General features: G+C 37.5%; 1 protein-coding gene across 1 annotated transcript; it reads right to left on the bottom strand.

The window, feature by feature from the left end:
• Nucleotides 1-17,568: 17,568 nt before the first annotated feature.
• Nucleotides 17,569-20,693, bottom strand: NDUFA4 (NDUFA4 mitochondrial complex associated). The gene is made up of 4 exons (XM_065753471.1): nucleotides 20,563-20,693; nucleotides 20,038-20,126; nucleotides 19,644-19,704; nucleotides 17,569-17,790 (listed from the first exon to the last, which is right to left on the bottom strand). The coding sequence occupies exons 1-4, from the start codon at nucleotides 20,602-20,604 to the stop codon at nucleotides 17,734-17,736; spliced, it is 249 nt and encodes an 82-aa protein (XP_065609543.1). The 5' UTR covers nucleotides 20,605-20,693; the 3' UTR covers nucleotides 17,569-17,733.
• Between the last annotated feature and the right edge of the window lie 2,900 nt (nucleotides 20,694-23,593).

Genomic DNA, 23,593 nt, shown 5'->3' with positions numbered 1-23,593 from the left:
CAGGAAAGTATTTGGTTTTGCTTACTTAATGTTTTGATGGTTTTTCAAACAATTATTTCATTTCTTATGTGATTTTAATGTCAAAACATACAGAATGTCTATTTACTTGTGTAGAAACCTGAAATACTTCTGTATATTGTGATTCTGATTTGTTCTCTTCTTTCCAAATGCTAAGATTTTTTATGGAGCTACTCTCATCTTCCTAATGTGTTCCAATACAATAACATCTTCTGGGGACTTCTGGCATAATGACTAAACTTCCAAAGAGTTACTTGGGATTTAGAAACATTGCTTTCATTGACTTTAACAAGATTAGTGAGACTTTACTGCATGCAAAGCTTTGAAAATTTAGGTGCAACAGTTAAAAATTAATGACTATAATGTTTTGACTCAAATAAATTAAAACAATTGAGCTAATAACACCATAATGCCTCACCAGAATTTTATGATAGATTTTTATTAAAAAAAGGAATAACTCATCAAGGATTTTTTTTGTCCTTCCATCCAATCTTTCTTTTTGATGTTTCCTGTTAGCCATAACAAATGATTCCCACAGTAGTGCTGCTTACTGTATTGGTGCTGTAGGGCTGGATAAGCAGCTTTTTATTTTCTGTTGCTTATAGATAATTACAGGGCTTTTCAACCTCTTACAAGTAATTTGCCATTGTGGTATTTTGGTAAGTTCCAGAATATACATACACTATTCATATGTGCATATATACATCTGGAACTCTGAGGAGATAATAGCAAAAAGCAAAGAAAATATGAAAATTTTAATATTTGTTTTAATAATACAATATTTGTCCTAATTTTATTTTATTGAGAGGAATGGGAAAAGAGGTTAAGAAAGGGTACTAACTTTCAGTGTAGCTAGGAAAAAAAAAAAAAAGAATTAATAACAGAACAAACCAGCCACAATATATAAAGAGTAATGAACAACATACTTCAGTAGCTGAGGGAAGGAAAGACCTTAAGTGATAACAAGCCTGGCTTGTGCAGAGATGAACACATCTGCCTGCATCATGAAAGAGTCTAAAGGACACAGCTAGTGTGGTGAGTGTAAAAACCATATTAAATTTATTTTCTTCTCATCTCTACCTCTCAAACCCCTAACACTCTGCTCCCACAGCCCATCTGGGAACATCTCCTAAGAAACTACAGCTATCTGCTGGAGGGCTCCATAGCGGAGAGCTGGAAGGCTCTTGTGATTTCTACTGCTGTGGAAGAACATGTATGGGTATCAAGTAATTTTCAGTAAACAGATTTCAAGCAAAAGGAAGGAGAATATGACTGTCGTGATGGTGTTTGCTCAGGTCTCCATTCTCTGCTGAAAGTATCACAAGCTCCAAACTGCTACATCTCCAGAAAGCTTTACAGGACTGTCCTGGCATCTCAGGCAGGTGTGAGCAAGCACAGCTTCATGTGCTGCTGACCAATGGTACTGCGAAGTACAAGGGTGGAGAAAGTGCAGCTCATGGTGAGCTGTCCAAACACTTGGAACTGGCTGCTAGAATGGAAAAGTCTTCACATTGTATTGTCACCAAAACCAATCCTATATCCTCTGTTTTCTGAGCTTTCCCAAAAAGGCATCTTAGCTCTTTCTTATATATATATACATATATATGTATGTATATTACAGAATGTTTTACTGACAAAGTGCTTACAGCCCATGTCTTCTGGAATGCACAGTGGTAGGCAGTTAGCAAAGATAATTTGGGATAAGTAGTAAGATCGAGCTCCACATCATCTCCAAGTTTCTATACTAAATGATCAGGCTTCTTACCCTGTGATTCACAGCAAACCTCTACAAAAACCTGGTGATGAGATTCACTTGGGATCTACAGAATGACTGACGGGATTCCTGGTGCTTCAAGTTAAAACAGATTTTTTTTTTTAATATTCACAATGCACCTAATTTTGGATTGGACTCAATGATCTCTGGAGGTCCCTTCCAACCCCTACAATTCTGTAATTCTGTGGTCGTAAATTTTCAGACTTCACTTTTCTTCTTCAGTAATGCTCCTTTAAATTAATAAACAAACTAACAAAGAGCTTTGCTTTTGGACTGAAATTTTCTGTCATTTTTTGTCTTGAGACATATTTTATTTTTTTTAATGAGTTAAACACTCCTCAGAAATTTTCTGTCAGACATGCTGATGCGGTTGTAACTGGAGCTTTGGAAAGAGGAGGCTCTAATTGGTGCAGATGGATGGCTGCAAAACTGTCAGTTTAACTCTATGGCATTCACTAAGCAGACAAGGGAGTTTATATGCAAACTATAGTACAAAGCAGTTTCTATATCAGTTATAGTATTTTTTTTCTGGTTAGTTTCATACTGACATTTATTTCCGTTTGTACTCATTTTGTTTCTCACTGATTAAATTATTTCCCAAATCACCTTGTTTTTTTCCATCCTTCCTTATAGTTAAGCACCACTACCAAGTTCTTTTTGCTCAGTTTACATACTAAATGCAGTAAAATGTATTACTGCACAAGAAGTGCATGCCTCTGAATGCGACAACCTGAAAATATGTCATTTTCCATGTTAAAATGGGTTTAACAACTATGAAATAAGTCTCATTTTGTTTCTTGCTAGGCAGATAAATTCACTTTATTTCTAGTCTGCCCTGGTCAGTTTTTAACGCAATTTCTTAGCATTTAGATCACAGCAGGGTAAATACTTTATTTTACAAATGTATGCATATATGAAAATCCCTAAGTCGAAAGAAGTGCTGTTTCAGACAGATTAGGTAGCTATTCAAAATATTCTAACAAGTCTAAATATTTTAACAAGCCTAATCTATTCTAATAGCACTGGTGGAATTACACTGAAGACAAAGCAGTAATGCTTTATTTTGGTTAGAAACTGAAAACTGTGGTTTTGCTACAGATTATAATGGCAAGCTCAGACTTCCAAGTAAAACTCCCAACATTTCACATCATGTTAGCTGATTTGAGTCAAGCAAAGCAGTTCAAAATGGGTAAAAATTTCAGTCCATTTTGCTGTCTACATGCATTCCAAACAAGCTGCACTGAGACAGAACTGAGGTGTACAAGGATGGCTAGAGAGAGATGGATCTGCAAGGGTCTATGTGAGGGAAGAAGGAAACATAGGAAACACTGTAGTAAAGGCATTGTGTATTTGGTCTGTTATTCCATATGTTCTTCCATGCTTTCTGTATTTTCCAGTGTTAAACCAATTACCTAAATTAGAAAAGAAAAACAGCATTTTGTATTAAATAGGCAGTAACTTTAATTTAGAGATGTGATCTTCCTTTAAGCAACATGCTTCTTTATCCATTTGTAAAACTGAGGCCAACCTGTACCTCAGCTCCCTCTCCTTATCCAGGATCCAAATACTGTATTCATCCTGTGTTCCTTTATAAAAATATGACCCTCTTTAGTTTCTACTGTGGTAGTTAGAGTTTAAATTGAAAGTTAACAGAATATATTTACCATTTCCATAAATGCAATTTCTAATATCAAAATGGACATTACTAATGATAACTCCTTTCACTGATTACACTGACCTTGGGAGTAATTGGTAGATCAGCAAGTTTTACTATTACAAACCAAGAAATATTTTATTGAGTAACACAGAACTACAAGCATGTGCTGAATTGTACAGAAAACCTGCTCCAGGTGGATACTGATCACAAAATACATGTATACTCAAATAATAAATATCAGTAAGTGCTGAAAACTAAAAAGAAACAAAATTGTTGAGGTTCTCAATAAAATGATTTATTGAGATCAGCTTTATAATAGTCCAACTGCTATTTTGAAAGAAAATATGAAATACAATTACTTTTAGTATGTAATTATTTGGAGCTTAATCACATTCAAAACAGTTAACATACTTCAGACAATTTAGTAAGCTTCCATGCTAAGGTTATATTAGGAATATATTTCCTGCTTGGTCATATGTATGAGATTAAAAAAAATGTTTAAAATAGCAAATAAATTCTTGAAAGTTTTAATTTTACTTTTTACTTTCCTTTAAACCAGCATTATTATCAGAAAGTAGTACACCTAAAAGCATTACTTAATTAAAATTCAGTGTGTGATTCCTTGGGGTATCACTCAAAGGGGTGAAAATTCAACAAGTAGCTTTCAGTTTTTCCATTTCTCTCGCAAAAAGAATCAGTGGAATACAATTTATCTGCTTTTCCTTCTGCACCTTGGTAGTCACAGGAGATGGAAGCAAGCTCCTGAGCCTGGTTGGGGATACAATAAGATTTCTTACTTGGCAGTTTTCTTCTCAATTCTCTCCTTCTAGCAGCAGATAAGAGTAAAGACTATCCACATGTATTTAGCACGTTTGGGAATTTCTTGTAGTGACTCTAGTTTCGTGTACCTTGGGTAAGGTACATAAGGGTAATGGAAAGATAATCAACTTCCTATTTCTATTGGATGGTTGACAAATTACTCTCAGCATTAGCCTCCATTTATTAACTTCTCCAGTTCATACCCAGCAGATGGCACAGATGCTGTAAGAATTTTTTTTTCATAGCTGGAAGACTTTCACAAATCTCCATGTTCAATAACCCCATTCCCTAATTTTTCTGCACTGATAACTGCATTGCTCTGTAATGTAACAAGGCTTAGAAGGAAAACAAAGTTCATTTTAGTACTTTAACATTTTGTGCTGGACTACATAGAATAGTTCTCATTTTTCTTGCAGAGGGACTTACTCTGGGTGGGAAATAAAGCTACAGAGGAAAAGCAAGTCTATATGAATATTTTGGGAAGAAATTTGTAAAGTCAACAGTATGGGATTTTGGCTGTATGTTCAGATCTCTCTGGTTAAAATATTTTTGCTCTCATTTGACCTTCCATTTAGTAGGTAAATTAATAATTTATTTTATAAACTATTCAATGCTGGGTTTCTGCATTAGTACCTCTGTCAGTAGTGAATTCCACTTAAGGAAGTAGAGAGACAAGAATTCTGACTGCATACAGACCTTTCTCTTGAACTGCACTGTTAAGCTTGAGAGACACCTCACAGAGTGAGATGCATTCGTTTTCTTCTGTTGTATCCAGTTTTTCCAAAGGAACAGCCTTTTTCAGTGTTAGTAAATTGATAAAGAAATAAAATTTCTCACTCTAGCCTGAAAATCAATTGTTTCAAAAAATCAGAAGGAAAACATACAAACAAACAAACAAGCAAACAGGAATAAGAGTCACATCTGGATTATTCTAAGCACATCTGAACTTACTTTGCATTAGAGACTAAACCGTAGAACACACGGGTCTTATGGAGACGTGTGTATAGGGCACGGAGTGTGATGAGTATCAGACAACTTTTAACACTGGGTAAGGTTTGTGTTCCATCTAACTTTCACCTCAAAGGGCTCTACACAGTCCCAGTTTCTTAATAGCATCTCTTCTTATTCCTCCACAATCTAGAAACACATCTGTGTTTTCTGCTGGAATGTCTAGTGATTCTGAAACAGCTTAAAATCATGTTCAGAATAATGCTTATTGGTTTCTTTGTTTCTTTCTCCCTTCACCAAACTGGTCTGTAGTATACTGCATCTCAATGTATCTTTCCTACTCTTCTCATCCATTATGCAAACACATCATTTAGGGTTGATGCCATTTTACAAACATATTTATTGGTTCCAAAGTTGAAAATAAATTGGAAAAACTTGGTGTTTTCAGCTCACCAAGTTCAAAAGTGAGAATTATAACCAGCTCTGCTGGGGACCAGAGATTCAGTGAACTCTAAGCTTTTCTTCGGGCAGAAGAAGCTACACTCGTGCTTGTCAAGGAGATTAACGAGAAATCTGATTGAGTCTGGAAGACTATTGCTGCAGTGGATTACAAGTTTGATCTTCTCTTTTTTCGAGTATAAACTGCCTCAAGGGCTAGGACATGGGTACAGCAAAACAGATAATATCACTGGCTGTGAAGAAAAAGTGTGGGCATATGGCAGTTGAAGCAATACATTTGATGAAAGTATGGTTATGTTCTGCTATACAAAATTGTTACTTTTATTTTTGCTCTTACAGATTAATATGTAGCCTTTCTCCAACTCCTTTCTATCATATTATTCAGGCTGCATATTCCTTACAAAAGGGCAATCTAGTACTAGGAGTACGTATTGAATTCTGGAGCTATTGTAGTGCAAATGTTTAAAATCGACTCTTCGAATAATCAGATTAGAGTAAATACAGGGATAAAGATTTATAGTTGCTGGTGGAATGTGGAATTTCTAAAACTGGATATCACACTACATAATAGGGAGGGAAACTCAACTGACAAAGAGATGCATCCTCTAACTCTTTGATCTCAACCACCACAAGAATATTCAGAGAATATCAAACCAAATATCTAGGTAAAGAATAGAGATTCTCACAATTGGTCATTCTCCTTTAGGCTGCATATGTTACTGTTCCTTAAATAGGACAAAATCCTAAATAAAAATAAAAAATAAGAAAAAGAAAAAAAGAGAGAGAGATAATGATACAGATAAGCATAGTTCTCCTTTGTAATATTTTATCATATTCAAGAGCTATAGGAAGACACATCATTATATAAACACATTCACAAATATATTTACTATAGTCAAAAACAGGATATCTACCTACCTATCCTAGAATAACAGTTCAAAATTAGATCACACACAAAAAAACATCAATGTCAGTGACAGCACATCTGCACTTAATGCAGCTTTCTCACTTTGTAGTGAATGCTTTCTGAGTAAGATCAAGAGAAGGATTCTGATGGTTTTAACTCTGTCCTAAAGCAAGATGATCACTGAATCAGATAAACTATTAATCTGTTTAAAGCTTGTTTCTTTTATTTTGCCAAGGCTGAGATTTTTTGCAGCAAAAACAGCCAAGATGTTTCTGCCAAGAAGCAGACCTCTCATCCATGTTTCATAAATATTTTTCTGTGCTGAAAACACAAGGATTAAGCAAACACCAGTTCAGTTTGCAGAAGTTTCCCCTAATGAATTTAAATAACTCCAGAAGAAATCTTGGCTTTGTTTAAATCAGCAAGAAATTCTCACTGTTTTCAAAATACCCAAGAGTTTACCTCTAATTTTTTGCCACAATGCAAACTCTTTCAGTTTCAAAGGAAGTAGTAATACAAGTATACGGAAAATGGTGTGACTATTTTTATTATAGTTTTTAAGCTTCTGAACAGTCAAATAGATGTCTTTTTACTATTAAGTAAAATTTTCTTAATATTTTGATAAGTAGATTAAGCCAAGCTTATGTCTGCATTGTGTTCATTGCAAATATTAACTGAGAGAAATGAACATTTCCTAATTAAGCTCTACCATTTATAATATCACATCACCACACATAAAAATTTGGTGCGGAGCAGATCAGTTCTGAAGGAAGTCCCTTTCAGTGCAAGATTAAAGAGGTTACAACTTGCTAGCAGCGTTGTAACTACAAGGCTGCTGATACAGTTTTCCTTTGCTTAGAAAGACAAACATTACGCTAGCACAGGACCCAGCTCTCAGCCCTGCATGTCCTGCCTGCTGCAAGCCCGGTATGCTGGCCTCTACCTGCAGGACTCATAGATGTGTAAGTTCTGCTGAGGGACATACCGTGCTTACTGAAAGAAGAACAAAGGCCATTAAATATCACCAAAGATGAGCACTCTGTGGTGGCTGCTCACACAGCACTATGCTCATACATAAAATACAACCCGAACTGCAAATATTCAAAAGTATTTCATGTGTATATTCTATACCTGCATATGTAGCATGCACTATGTATACACATATGTACATATTTCAGTAGAAAACATTTGTACAACTGTACAAAAAAACCACTTCTTATTCATAATGCCCATACTTCACCTCTTTGTATTTTGCAGTGTGCGAACACAACAGAAGAAATCCCCTGGCTTTTATTTTCTTCCAATCAAAAAATACCATGTAAACAGTATAAATCCCTTAGTCTCATCCTTTAAAACCTTTAAGTGTGTTCTAGTCCTCCTGCAGTGACGAGGCAGAGGGCAGTGCTGCACAGAAATAGCTATCCTAGGGACAGACAGCCGTCCTGGCAGCGTGCGGCCACTGCTAGCCTGAGCAGATGCACTGTACTGTGTTCTCATGGCTGTGCTGCTGGGTGTGAAAAATAGATCTGCTTGCACTAAGTTGTACTGCTGCAGAGCACAGCATTGTGTTGAACAGTTTTTCTTAAGGCTGAGGACATACTTGAAAACAAACTGTGTGTTCTGGCATGAGCCGGAACATCGAAGCACACCTCTCTTCAGAAATTAATTTTTGTTCTCTGTTGGAAGTTGCATGCACTAATTAGTGCTAAGAAAATGAATATAGCAAAGATTGCTTATAAAGAGTAATGTTTATTCAACTTTGGTTTAAAGTCAAATGCGTTTTTATTATAGCCTTTGTGTAATGGCATAGCATTTTTTGGATTTAATATCATATACTGAAACAATTTTCAAACAACTCATCTTGTGGATATTTACTGCAGATTGAATTCCCAATTTTTATTACTGTAGTGGCCAGGATGCAATACAGAATCATAGAAGCAATAGAGTTGGAAGGGACCCTTAAAGGCCATCAAGTCCGACTGCCCTGAAATGAACATTGGACACCTACATCTAGATCAGGCTGCTCAGAGCCCCATCGAGCCTGACCTTGAGAATGTTCAGGTGTGGGGCATCCATCAGCACTCCAGACAACACGTTCCAGTGCTTCACCATCCTTACTGTAAAAAAAACCCAAAACAACAACAACAACAATAAAAATAACCACAACACAAGAACAATAAAAACGAACTTCCTTATGTCTCCACCTTTCTTATAGCCCCCCTTTAGATATTGACATGACTCCTTTTCCAGAGACATCAGGCAACAATGACCACAAGTCTGTTGGTAGGATTTTTTTAAGAAAAAACAGTTTTCTACTGCAAAATATACAAAGTTTTTCTTCAGACATATAACTATCCTGCTTACTCAGAAAGCTGGTGTCACAGATGTAACAAGATGTTGATGGGAAAAGGCACTATTTCTTTTTAACACAAAAGTAGCTGATGACTGTAGCATGTCAGGAAATAGCAGAGCCTAGCAGAAGGAAGGCTTCTGACAGGCAGAAGATATATGAGTGAAGAGGATTTCTCAGGCTAGTAAGCAGAAACCTTGCTATCTAGCTGTAGAAAGGATGAGAGAATAAAGACTGAAGAAAACAGACAAGAAAAATGAAGACCGTACACAACATATCTGTACACATTTATATACTGCTGTCACTGAGCTTTTTTCATTTTCAATAAATGCGTCACACAAACAAACAAAAATCCATCCAATTTTCTATGTCAAAATTCATGTACAAAAACATTTTCCTGTGACAATAATTTGTAATGGAGGAATTCATTACGCTTCCTCTGTATATTTTACATCCTCTACTTTCCAATGCCTGACTGAGCTCACCACTTGTTTCTGTCTCTCCACTCTCCTTGTTTCCGATGTAACAAATCTTTTTTTCCAGGGTTTCAGAAACCCAATTCTTCTCTCCCATACAAGGTTCTGTAATGGCTGAGAAACTCAGCAAAACACATCAGAGTACAGTTTTGGATGCACTATTTATTTTGCGTTTCATGTGCTCACAGGTAGATAATGGAATATTAAGCTTAGTATAGGATGGCTCTGTTGTTTCTGAAGTACAACCATTAAAGATCCACGTGCCTGTGAATGCAACTACATGACTCATTTGACTGCTGGGGCAAGTCTTTTGCCATGTAGTGTGCTCCATGAATTGGATCTTTCTGTTAGATCCCTGCCTGTTATGCTTCTTGGAGGAAATACTCCTTTTGCAAGATACTCCGAATTTGAGGATCACATTTTAATTACATTTTCCTCCATTTGTTATCAATTCAAGCTCAGGTTACTAAACAGTAGAGTATAAAAACTTGATCATTCTTTATCTACCAGGACAGCTGTGAAATATTTGATGTGATGGAGGAAGCAGGTAAAACTTGAGTCATCTTTTTAAACTCCCATGCGAGGCAGTCTAGATCATCTCTAAACACAGACACTGACCCAGGGCCATTTGTTGCTCCCTGATCTTCTTCCCCTTCACAGAGCAGACAATTGCCAGGGCTTGAGTTTAGAGCAGTTGGTTCTTTACACCCAGCACATCCATCCATCCAGAAGAACTTTCCTATTTTTACCTTGTGCCACCAACATGAAACAGCTCTCAGAAATGTAAGCTCTTATTTTGAGGAGAGACACACTCAGCTGTTTATATCATTACACTCCATTATGGAAGAAGGAACAGGTTTATTCTTCAATACCGAATAACAGTTCACTGATAAACCCTTACAGTTATGCAGGCACCTAATTTTTATACATGACAAGAATAAAATGAGATTTAAGACTGAAGATTTTGTGAAATCCTGCCACTGAAGGTTTAAGATTATTTGTGTTCAGGTACAATGATTCAGGGTGAGGAATAAAATCTGAAGATTTTAAACTAGTAGTAAAGAGTTACTGAAACAATTTAGAGAAGCCATATCCAATTAAAATACATGTAGCTGAGCCATGATTCATGTATATATTTTATATTATTTGAAACCAGCTGGAATGCTTTTGTTTTTATTCTTCCTCAACCTAATTCTCACTACATCCTAATAAGCCAAATAGATGAATATCACCTGTATCTAGTCGCAGTACAGGAAATGAGCAACTTTTGCATTTGTCAAATACTTGTAGAAATGGCTGGGCATAAGCAGAGACAGCTCCTGTAGCAAAATCAAAAACTTGCTGTGTTTTAAGTACTGCTGTAACTCCCGCCTATTCCATCACATCCCTTTTTTCTGGAATAATTCTTGAACTGGACTGTTACAAATGGGAGGAAGAGGTGTGATTTTCACATACAAAAATTCTGACAACGATCCTCAGTTGTTTTAAGCACAATGTCTCAACTGCAGAGATGAATTTTCTTCCCACAAGCCTACAAAATTCTAGTTAGTTAAATGTTTGACACATTATAAAGATAAGAACATCAGCTGAAGAAAATTATCCCCTTAAGACTCCACCAAAATCCCATAGCCTGTCACGAGATTTAGGTAGTAATAGAGAAAGAAGCTTGAAATTGGGATGAAATTCAGTTTATTTCCTGCTGATAATGAGTTCTGCTGTAGGGAAAGGGGAAGGGGAAGAGAAGGGAAGGAGAAAGGGAAAAGGAAAAAGGGAAAAGGAGAAAGGGAAAGGCAGAAAAGGAAAGGGAGAAAGGAAAGGCAAAAAGGAAAGGAAAATTTTATGAGTATGGAGGAAATCTTAATAGATTCAACCCCATTTTTAAATATCTAGGACAAAAATCTTCATTTAGACACACTGGTGCCACCCCATTAAATTCCAGCAGTGGCACCACTGGTAGAGAAAGAATGGCACACAGATTTTTCACCATTAAGTAATCTGTTTTCATTACCTTCTCAGCAGTTTGTTTCATTTGCCTGCAGTAAGGAAACTAAAATTAGAAAACATTTCATGTTCATAGTTAGTTTGCTTTCAATATGAAAAAAACACAAGTCTATAAATTTTTGTACTGGGTTATGCCTTGTGCAGTTCTACTAAAATGTTGTCTTTACATTATAGTGATGAACTGTGAATGGCGCAGTACATTATTTTGTCCAAAGTAATTCAAATTAATGACCCTAGAAATATTATTTGAGGTGTCTAAGATACAAAACATTTCCAATGAACATTACCGGTAGAATTTTTCATTCTAATGTGTGCAGTCCTACGTGTTTAATAAACTATTTTCTAATCATTTTTGGAACTTGTTATCTGCTGTAGGAATTCCACATACCAGTCCTGTATCAGTTTCAGTAGGAGAGGAATGTCAGGTAAATGCTGACAGCAAACTATCAAGAGATTGAATTCGTTGTTCTTGCTTTGACCTACATACTTAAGTTCTCGTTTCATATTACCTAAAGTGATACTGATTTTGATTGAACTGAAGATAGTACACAAAAGTGGAGTAAGTCAGAGTGGTGATCCCATAGACTCTGCTGCAAATAAGTGTGATAACAATATTAGCTTAGAAAGCAGGCTCTTGTCCTGTCTGAAGACAGGGCAATAATCTTGTAGACATTCAAGGTCATTCTGGACAGGGCTCTGAGAAACGTGATCTAGCTGTAGATGCTCCTGTTCACTTCAGAGGAGTGGGACTAAATGACTTCTAAGGGTCCCTTCCAACTCAAATAATTCTACGATTCTGTGAAAGTCTCAAAATTACTTTTTAGTTTATTTTTTTTTAAGTTTACACGAAACCTTTAAAATGTGAAGGAAGCAGGGAACTAGAAAATTCAGATCAGAACTTCTTTTCTTCACTGAGTACATACAACTCTTTTCAAAAACTGGCAGCATTTCAGAACACTTATCCACCCTCTAGCTCCCTTGAGGAAAAAAATCTGAAGCAGTTCTTCAAACTTTGAACTTTTAATTTATAGATCATAGCATAGATCATTGGAGTTTTATTTTTTTTATACTGTTGTAGAAATAAAAGCTCTTTTGACATACAGTTCATTCACCCTCAGATATGTAAGCAGAAGTCTGTGTAGAGATAATGGTATCAAGAAAAATGTGAGATTTATATCAGTATAAGGCTGGATGCTAAAGAATGTTTCCCAAGAATGGCAAGAAAGGCTGTTTTCCTCCACTGTACCAGCTGATGCTGTACTTCCTAAGGAAGTAGTAACACTTACCAATCATCGATAACAATAATCAATGAAAATTAGAGTCCATCCAAGATGGATGGCACTAGACAGCAGTAGAATTAATACTCATTTGGAGGACATGCCATGGTAGTGGTATCCAGAAATACAAACTCTTAAGTTTAGAGATCAGAGCAGATTAAACACTTTGGACAGGAACTTCTTATGATTAAACTCCAATCCCAAGACCACTTCTGAGGTGAAATGTGAAATCAACCAGCTTCTGGATCTCAAGAAAGTGGACTGAAGAGTAAGCATTTCTATGAAGTAAAGAAAAAATCTATTTTCATGAAGTAAAAGAAAATCTATTACCTGTGGCAAAGATAAAAGTGGACATCTTTGTGAGTTTTTTCTTTTTTTTTTCTTTTCTTTCTTTTTTTTTTTTTTTTCTGAGTACTTGTATGTCTTCTTTGCTTCACTTTCCTTAGTCCTGCAGAAAGGGTTTCCAAGTTCATACAGATGCTGCCATAGTAAGGCTGGTATTTTCAGTGAGTAAAAACAATAACTGTGTGCACTTTCAAATATCCCTGATTTTTTTTTAATAACTTTTTCTTTCGAAATATCTTTTTAAAATTCCTGTAATAAGTTTTCATACTTCCTTTCTGTCACAGTATTACAGTCCAATCAAAATTAAACATACGTTTGCTTAGTTTTAAAGGTCATTCAATAGTCATGCTCCAAACTATCTTTAAAAGTAAAGCAGAGCTGAAATACACTTCCTCACATAACATTTGGGTAGAAATTCTATGCAAAATGTAAATTATTCTTTTAATATCAGGAACACTGTTCTAGTATCTTACAGCCCATTGGTTATTTTAAGCTCATTAACAACTGCAACATGAATTGCATTTACTGACTAATCTAATAATATTATAAAAAAGAAATAAACTATAACATGCCGTATGGAACACACATTCACGTGCAAAAAAATAAAATAAAATAAAATAAAATACGGAAACCTGTAATTCTTTCTCTCTATGTGGGCAGGATTTATTTCAGATTTGATTACCTTCCTGCCTATCAGGATCACCGATGAGGAGGTGCAGAGTTACTGCATTAACAGAAATGTGACAGCTAGATTCTAAGAATAATGGACAAAACTCCAGTGTGTGGCTCAGCAAGAAGACACAGAGACCTGGTTTACAGTGATCACTCTGAAAAAATCTACCTCGAGGAGAAGCACAGCAGCTGTATCAATCTTGGCTGAAATGTTTGACAGCAGAATATCAGTCTCTTTCATGTAACATGACATGTGCCCAAGTGAAATTACATACCATGACATCAGTAAAAGACCCCAGTTTTCCTTCTAATGATGTCATGTAATTATTTCATAAAAGTTAGTAGCTGGAAATGAGCATTAGTAGCTGGAATCTTAAAAGACAACAGAGTACAAAAATCCAAATAGCAGTGTCTTCATGCTGTCTTCTGGGAATACCATCTTTGCCTTTATGAAGATGAAAAAGGAATTTTAAAGAATATAGTTCAACATTTTAATACAGAAAGAGCATTGTCAAGCTGTGAAAAATGGTTCTCCTCCAGAAACAGTATTCCAACAAAATACAAACACAACAAAATACAACAAAACCACTGGCTATCAATAGGCCTCTGGTTTTACCTGGACTAAGCATTTCTCCTGTTCCCATGGGAATCTCACAGTGGGTAGAAGTAAGCACACATTTAAGCCTTTGAACAAATGAAATTTTAACAATAAAATCAATACATATGCAAAATAAAAGGGAATCACAGATTATATTTTTATGATAAAAAAATGTGGAGGTAATAGTAATTCAATAGAATTGAGTTACTTATAGATCTATTCGTGAATAAACTAAAGAATATTAAAAATAGTGGAACTTTATTTTAACAAAGATTTCACATTCTAATTGGTTTATGGATTTTAATGTTTCTTTGTTCCAAGGCTGAAGACTTAAGCAAGTGCTTAAATTTTGTCAACAAAAAAACTGAACACAGACTATACAATTGGTAGTGGGGCCTTAAGTTTAAGTAATGGTAAGAGTTCAACTCTGAAACACCTGCAAAATTTAGACTTGTGTCTCATGGAGCTAAAAAACAGCACAAAATGTTTATATGAAAATAACATATTAGTGGTTGAGCTAGTTAAGTCACACAAAGTATACAGCATTCTTCATTTTATTTTATTTCTGTCTGAAAATAATCCAACACTTTTCAATTAATTGGGGAAAAAAATAAAATTCTTACGTTTATTAGTTTTAATTTTGGCAGCTTAGCTTCTGCCTGATATTATTTAAAGCATTACCTGTCTGGTGATGAGGCAAAGGTTGTTGATGTAGTCTACCTAGACTTCAGCAAAGCCTTTGAAACTGTCTCCCACAGTATTCTCCTGCAGAAGCTGGCAGCCCCTGGCTTGGACAGGTACGCTCTTTGCTGGGTAAGCAACGGGCTGGAGATCAAGGCCCAAAGAGTGGAGTTAAATCCAGCTGGAGACTGGTCATGGGTGGTGTTCTCCAGGGGCTGCTACTGAGGCCTGTTCTCTTCAATACCTTTATTGATGACCTGGACGAGGGCAATGAGTGCACGGTCCAAGTTTGCAGATGACACCAAGTTGGCTGTAAGTGTCGATTTGCCCCATGAGCCATCAGTGTGCTCAGGTGGCCAAAAACTTCAGTGGCATCAGAAATAGTGTCCCCCTGTACTCAGCACTGATGAGGCTGCACCTCGAGTACAGTGTTCAGTTTTGGGCTTCTCACTGCAAGAAAGACATCAAGGCCCTGGAGCGTGACCAGAGAAGGACAACAAAACTGGTGAGGGGTCTGGAGCACAAGTCTTATGAGGAGCGGCTAAGGGAGCTGGGATTGTACAATCTGGGGAAGAGGAGGATCAGGGGAGACCTTATCATTTTCTATAACTACCTGAAAGGAAGTAGTGAGCCAGGTGTAGTGAGCCAGGTGTAGTGAGCCAGGTGTTGGCCTCTTCTAAGTATTGATGGGATGAGAGGGAACAGCTTTAAGTTGTGACAGGGGAGATTCAGACTGGATGTTAGTAAATACTTCTTCTCTGAAAGAGTGGCCAGGCACTGGAATGGGCTGCCCAGGAGGTGGAGTCACCGACCCCAGCAGTACTCAAGGAAATTTAGATATTGTGTCAAAGGACATGGTTTAGTGAGAACTGTTGGTGATAGGTGGAAGGTTGGAGTCTTGAAGGTCTTTTCCAACCTTGGTGATTCTATGATTCTGAGGAAGCATGCCACTAAATGCTCTGAAAAGGAACAGGTGCTTCTTTACTGGCCTTTAGAATGATGTTTTTAGATGATTTTTGTGTACTTTCAGCAGCAAGCTGCTGCCATTAAGAAACAGAGGAAGTAGCACTGAATTAACGGCCTTTTTGTTTTCTAGTCAATTCATGTTTAAAGCTTTAGAGCTTAAATATTTCTCTTAAATATATTTTGAAATACGTCAAGGGCCGACAAGGCCACTTTTTTTCAAGTGGCTCTACATGGAAAAACAGGAACACATATTCTCTTCAGCTGTGATGAAGAAGACCCTTGTCTCACCTCACAAAGAAACACGTTTATTTCCTGTATATTGGGCTTTCTGAATATCCATGGAAACTATCTGTCATTCAGTGAATATGGTAACATTAGTAAAATGCTAAACAACTACCAACTAACTACCTACTAAAACATTTCCCATTTTTACTTAACAAAAAGTGTTGCAACAAAATGTTTGACTTCCTAACAAAGTTTAGTTTTAAATAGCAACCTTAGTCTCTAAGGACACTTATTTACCCACTGCTGTATCAATCTTTGCCATAATACTCATCACATACTGTGAAAGCCTCTGAAATACGCAAACAAAAGAAAGCAACAGAATCCATCAAAATGGAAAATATTTTAAAGCACTGCCAAATAAACTACATCCAATTGACTTGCATGATTTTCTGTATAAAATACGACATCATTGCAAATATTTCGTATTTTGCAATTGCCATAAAATCATTTTTCTTCCCTAGTGAAAGTTCTTGCTGCTCAGGTTGATCATGCCCTTGTGTATAAACTAATGGCTATGGTTGTCTGGTTAACTCCATTGTCAGTAGCCTACTGCAAGAATAAGAAACACACCAAAATGAGGACAACTGTACTAAGTTTCGTAGTGGAGAATTACATCCCTGACCCAGGGAAATACCAACTGTCTACAAAAAGAAAACAATCTAGCATAAAATACAGACAAGCAAGTACATTTTCTTCCTGTCTTCCCATAACAAGGCTCAGCCAAGTACCAAAAAAAGGACACATTTTTTCTGAAACATTTTTGTTCTAATACAAGAACTGTAATAATTTCTTGAATCCTTTGCCTTTTTCTGCTGATCATATGCTTTATGAACTATAAAAGTATGATCCATTGGAAATTTTAATTATGTTCCTAGAATTATTTAAGTGTTTAAGATTGATAAGTAAGAAGCCAAAAAACTATGAGTTAAAAAACAAAGAACAACAAAAAACATGTTTCCACAGAACTTGGCTTATTTATTTTCAGGAACATGTGGTGATATCTGTTGCTTTCCTGTTGGGCAATGACTTATATAGCAGACAAGTCATAGGTTCATAAGGTTGGAAAGGACCCACAAGATCATCTAGTCCAACCATCCTCCTATCACTATCCCTACCCAACTACTAAGTCATTGCTAATAAAGTAGCAACTAGAAAAATGTAAGTGCAATAATACATATCTATGCACACATTTAAGTATTTGCTTTCAAGTTAATTTTTAAATCAGCAGACTGAGTATAATGCCCATCAAAACAACTTTCAATTCTTGTAGAGCAAGTATGAATGAGCATCTGTTAATGTCAGAAAATTAAAGAAATTAAAGCAAAGAAAGGACACTTCCAAGTTTCAGACATTTATTAAACCCCATCAAAACACTTTCAAACACATGACCAAGTGCAGTGTGAGGCATGTTTGGACATTTCCTGGATGATTAAGCATGGTAATTGTGCGGACAGCTTTCGGAAGACCTTTCTGTGTAGCTTGTGGAGATGTGCGTGCTCTTTAGAAGTCAGGACGGTCCTTTTTGAGCTTACTGTAGTCAACATTAACTGAGTAGAACTAGGCAAGAGATATAAAAAGAAAGAATATTGACCAGAGTGAGAAACAACATGATATAGTATTTTCCATGGCAATTATTAAAAACATGCATCACTTGAACTCGACAGAAAGGTGAAATCATTATGAGTCCCTAGAATACAGAATAATAGATATATACAAAATAATAATTACAAAATCTTTAAAGAGTGTAGCTTACAATATTATCTTCATTCTGCATACAGTATGAGAAAGTAAATTAAAACGAGGCAGTGCTGATGTCTAGAACTGAAGAAAAACCTTACAGAATCTCTTATTTAATATCCAGAACTAGAAGTCCATACACAGTAAGTTCCAACAATATTGCTGGGTTTATCCTATTTTCCCCAAATTTCTGTGTTCCTATTTGCTGAAGGTAACATCTAGCTTGCCAAGTAGCATAAAGGACTGTAAACACAAAAAAGCAGAGTATCAAGGGTGCTGCTAAAACCTAGTTTGGTTTAAGTAAACTGAAGCTACAACTGCAATAAATAGCGAAGAAGAAAAAAGGCACGATGAGGTGTAAACACTCATATTAATAAAGTTGGATCCTATTTCAAGCCATTGAACAGTCCAAATAGTGACTGAACACAGTGAGTTTACAGACTAAAGGTATATTTTGGCCTCCAAGCCTGAAATAACATCAAGCACATGACCGCATAGAAAAAAAATAAATAAATAAAGCCCAGAGCTGAAACTGAAATCAACATTCTTTTAATAAACTTAAATTACAATTTTTCTCTGAAATTCACACAGAAATTATCAAGTTTTCAACTCTTTTCTTTAAAATATCAATTCCTCAGTCTTTACAAAGAGAATTTTACTAATAAAAAAGCAATTTCATCAAAAGCTAAAGCTTGCTGTTTTACCAGAGCTTTCTACTGAGAAGTCATCCACTTTTGCCTTTCAATTTCCCACAGTACAGCCTTGGGAAAAAAAAATCCACAATGATACACAAACCCAAATATGGTAAATTCTGTGGCTGTATTTGTATGCTAAGACAGATGGGAATGCTACATAAGGCATGCACTTTTTTAAAAGAATTCACGCTGTGCACTGCATTGAATTTGCCTCTTTTAGATATATAGGAAACAGCAACATTCCAGGAATGATAATAAAAATAAAGTATTATGTTCTTCTTGACTTTTAAGGGAACCACAACATATTTAATTCTGGTGTTTTTTAACTTAACTGAATGACTGGCATACTAAGATACGGAGCTGAGTAAACACTGACAGAAAACGTACTATGTTTGCTTCCCCAGTAGCTTGAGGATACTCTTAAAACTGTTCTTAACAGAAGGCTTTAGTGAGGGTTTAGTTCTCTGAAACAGGCTGAATATCACTTAAAGAAGCATTCTACTGCATCCATTACTCACAGTTTTCAAACAACTATTTTCAAATGCTTGACTGTACAATTGAATTGCAGCTTATATTAAAAACTTACATTATCTTGCTTTGCTTCCCGTGAATAAAGGCCAATAGTTTAGAATTCTGAAAGCTTTAGTTCAGAACTTCAGATTTTATCTTCTTCCCTGTAATCTATTTCTCTGAGCATTATGCCACTAGTATAGTCTTCCTCTATCACACAATTCCTCTTTCTTACATAGCAGCATATACAACTGCTCCTCAGCAAAGACTGTGTGCTCTGCTATCAACCAACGCTAAAATAAAGTTATAAAACTCTATCTGTTATGATTTCTGGAGACAAATCATATGTAGTGCAGCAGAAGAAACGTATCGCTCATTCAGCTGCTTTCTAATAAACTCAAATGTCCTAAAACAGTAAGCTATACTTCTGGTGCTCTGTTTCCTACAAGTCTGTGGTTTTCATTTTACCTTGTACTGGTCATTGGGAGCCAGTTTATTCCAAGGTTCTGGATTATTTTTCTTGTCCCAGCTATTGAGAGAAATACAGAGCATGAGAACATATTCAAAAAATTGCAGTACCTTCAAAAGAAATGCAATTTATCTGTATACTATAGCCATTAGCCATAGACAGTCATCCATCTAAATGTTTTGTTTGAAGTTGCAGTTCTCTGTCAGCAACCTCTAAATATTGTAACATAAAGATAGAAGCAAACCTCCAAAGCAAGGAAATCTTTTCACAATCCATGCCAGTAATACTGGAGCTAGATATACTGCGGCCTCCAGAAACAAAGACCAGGGTGCTGAAATCTGCTTTAACATAAACAGCACGATGAAACAGAGCTCTAAGTAACTGTATACATACCAGACATCAGGGTTGAACACTGCCAAACGCATGACGTACAGAGCTGCGCCAATGCCTCCTGATCCAATGATCACAAACAGTGGGATCAACTAGAACGAGAAAGACTTCAGATGACATTGTGCAATTTAACAAAACTGTTTTATTACGAGAATTTCTGATGACAGCAATGACAAACAGCCAGCTCCCACATTCTGAGCTGTAATGCACAGCCCTCTAAAACCTTGCAGAAGCGCACTGGGTACAGAGACATATGGAAAAGCTGCTGCTGTATTACAGCCACCAAACATACTCCAAGAACACATTTCTAAAAGACAAACATCTGTTTCGTGAGGAGTCAGGGAAAGACAAAAGCAAGAAGGGAACGGGTATCTCGCAGCAAAAGGCAGAAAAAGTCGACGAGGCCGCGCGTCCCATGGATCAGCGGGAGGTGCCCACCCCGAGGCCGAGGAAGGCGAGGGCGCGGAGGGCAGCGGCCCCGAGGGGCTCAGGCGGCACGGAGCCGCCTCAGCTCCCACTGGTACTCACGCTGGGATGCTTCTTGGCGTGGCTGACGATAACACGGAACATTGCTGCAGCTGGCGAACGCCTCCCACCCTACCCGGCTCCGCAGCCCGTACTGCCCACTCCTTGTGCTGCTGAGGCCCAATGTCACAGAAGGCCCCACGTCACAAAAGGCCCCCTGTGCGGCAGGTGCCCGCTGCCCGGATGTAGCGGCTGCGGCGGTTGCCTGTTCTCCTGCCGCCGAACCCAGCCCGGCCGGCGCCCCGCCTCAGCACCCGCGCTAACATCGCCCCTCGTGCCCCGCTCGCACACAGCCCCGGCCGCGAGGCAGGCAGCATCGCCGGACAGACAGGCACCTTCCAGGGCACCCCGCGGAGCCCCCGGCTGAGGGGAGCCGAGCAGGCGCCGGCACCGCCCCGCCCCGCTGCTGAGCGAGGTGTGAGCGGCGCCTGCGCCGGGGCCGCGAGGGCATGGCGGGAGGCGCCGCTGAGGGCCCGTGGGAGCCGCCCCGGTCTGACCCGCTCCAGGCGGCCGTGTTTGTGATACTTCCGTGGCTGCTGGGAGTGTTTGTGATAGTTCCATGGTATTGTTTGTACAACCGTTTTTATATTACAGAGAATCAGGACCTGAATGCCTATCGTTGGCTGAGATCACCAGTCCCTCTGGTATATGACTTCTTGCACAAAAAGTTAATCCAGAAGATACATTTCTTTGCACGTAGACTTAAGGAGTTTTTTTTTTTTAGCTTGTGGGACCATCATCATTTCGTGATCCTAAGAGCAGGGAGCACCTTTCCCAGGTTAGAAGCGGAGTAACTTCAGATGTCTACCAATGGTTTGTGTGAATGTATCCCAGAGTAGAATTGCGAAGCTAAATAAGAATGAAATGCCAGAGAACAAACAGTTTCAAGCAGACATGTCTTTTATTTCACTTACTAGTCCCAGTTACTTAGCATCTTACCAAGAATCATCTTGGATTGTCACAGTCATAACATTATAAAAAATGCCAGGGTTCCTCGTCCATCATCCCGTAATCCAACCTTTTTCAGTTTACCAGAGTCTAGTTATTTGTTAAATAACTATCCACAATACCACATGCTGGCTGTTGGCTATGTTCAGTGTCTCATACAGATGCATTGGACAACCCCTTGAGTGACTACAAACTGCAACTGAAGCCGTCCTATCAGTTTGTTTTCCTTGGTGCAGTACATTACTTATCTGCCTCATTTGTTTCAGAACTAATAAAATACGAAGAACTGTAATTAGTGTGCATTAAGATTTTGTTAACTACTTCATTGTGTTGTGGGGACAGTATATTTTGTATCAGAAATGGTGTAGTTGGCAGGACAACAGAGATCTCTCTCTTTGTTCTTGTGGTGAGGCTGCAACTCAAGAACTGTGTTCATTTTTGGGCCCCTCACTACAAGAAGAACATCAAAGCCATGAAGCGTGTCCAGAGAAGAGCAATGAAGCTGTGAAGGGCATGAGGCACAAATCCTACGGAGGGAAAAGCTGAGGGAGTGGGGATTGTTTTATTTTGAGAAGAAGGTCATGGAAGAACCTATTACTTTTAACACAAGGGGGTTGTAATGAGGTGGGGGTCAGCTTCTTCTCCCACATAACTAGGGATAACAGAAAATGGCCTTAAGTTGTGCCAGAGAAGGAAAAAAATATATTCTCAGGAAGCGTGAAGAGAAATTGGAACAGGCTGCCCAGGGAAGTTATCGCTGTCCCTGCAGGTAATCAAGGAAAGGGTAGCTGTGGCACAGATTCAGTGGGCATGGTGGTGATGGGTTAATGGTTGGAGCAGATGATCTTAGAGGTCTTTTCCAAACTTGATGATTCTATGCTCCTATGATTTTCAGGTTTTCCAAAAGAAAATATCAGTTTGTCCATGCAGTTAGAAGTATTGTAAATAATTGTACTGCTGATATTTCTTTAATGTCACAGAAATGCCTGAAGTCTACAGGGTTAACCTGTAAGCATAAATTTTAAGTACTGCATATGTCAGCTTGTAATACTTGGTCCTGTACGGCTCAGCTGGTTCATTGTTCGTATACATACCTTGCTATTCATGTTATGTAGATTATTGTACATCATGATTAATTTTACATACAAAAAATAAATTGTGAAAGCAGAAAATGGATTTTTTCAGTATCACTTTAGAAACAATGAGGTTTTTCTGAAAGTACAGCCACACTGAGCACTGCTAAAAATGCAGTTTCAGAATTGCTTGGTTTGGTAAAGTTCTGAGTATAATCACAAGCAGCTTCAGGCTGCGTTGGTGGTGGATCTGTGGTTCTTAGAAGTACCTGCCTAGCTGTCACATTTGTGTGACTAGATAAAGCTGTCAGCTTTTATTTTGTGCTTATATGGGTACATACAATGCAGTATGAGTCTAGGTACATGTTAATTTATAGTAATGATATCATTATATCGGTTTTAGTTGAAGTCTAACAGTATTCTATGTAAATAATCCACCCATTCCCTTAAGGAGAGTAAATGGCAGAGATTTTTACCATCCTTTTATCTGTTGCTTAGCTACTCAATTGGAAAGTAAATGCATTTATTTCCTCTTAAAGTTTGATGTCTTTGTGTTCATAGTTGTCAATTAATTTTATCATGCTTTAGTTAGACTAGTCACTTCCTTTTCACTGACTTTTGTGTAGGTTTCTGCTGTTTAAATAGGTGAATCCATAAATCCTCAGGTATTTCAAAAAGACACTGTGATATACCAGTCCATTAAGTTCAGCACTGCTGAAAATTGGGTACTTGGGTTATCTTGGTACTTTATTGTTTATTTTTCCTTTTCTTCTCCTATATAGTCTCACTCATGCTTTCTGTATACTGCTTATCTGTCTTTGCTTTCTCTTGTGTCTTGTTCCTATCCTCGGGTTTAAGCTGGTTTTAGTTTTTGGTTTCTCTGTTTCAGGTGCTTTTTCTATTCGGTGGTCTTCCTGTTTCTAAAGACTTTCTTTTCTAAACTCTCTCTGTTATTATGAATCATAATTGGTTCTTAAGAGGTTCCACACATTTCTGCTGTGTCTCATTAGTTC

This window comes from Cyrtonyx montezumae, unplaced genomic scaffold (assembly GCF_038088225.1).
Source record: "Cyrtonyx montezumae isolate F1298 unplaced genomic scaffold, pur_monq_1.0 scaffold_8, whole genome shotgun sequence".
In the NCBI taxonomy this organism is placed as follows: Eukaryota; Metazoa; Chordata; class Aves; order Galliformes; family Odontophoridae; genus Cyrtonyx; species Cyrtonyx montezumae.
Note: the sequence above shows the minus strand (reverse complement) of the source record. Positions and strands in the feature narration are given on the sequence as shown.

What these genes read in the sequence shown, in the direction of transcription:
- NDUFA4 (XM_065753471.1), bottom strand. Translation starts at nt 20,604, where the DNA reads ATGTTCCGTGTTATCGTCAGCCACGCCAAGAAGCATCCCAGC. An exon ending in GTGTTCAACCCTGATGTCTG is followed by an intron (nt 19,705 to 20,037) that starts GTATGTATACAG and finishes TTCTCTCAATAG; the next exon opens with CTGGGACAAGAAAAATAATC. An exon ending in CTCCCAATGACCAGTACAAG is followed by an intron (nt 17,791 to 19,643) that starts GTAAAATGAAAA and finishes TCTCTTGCCTAG; the next exon opens with TTCTACTCAGTTAATGTTGA.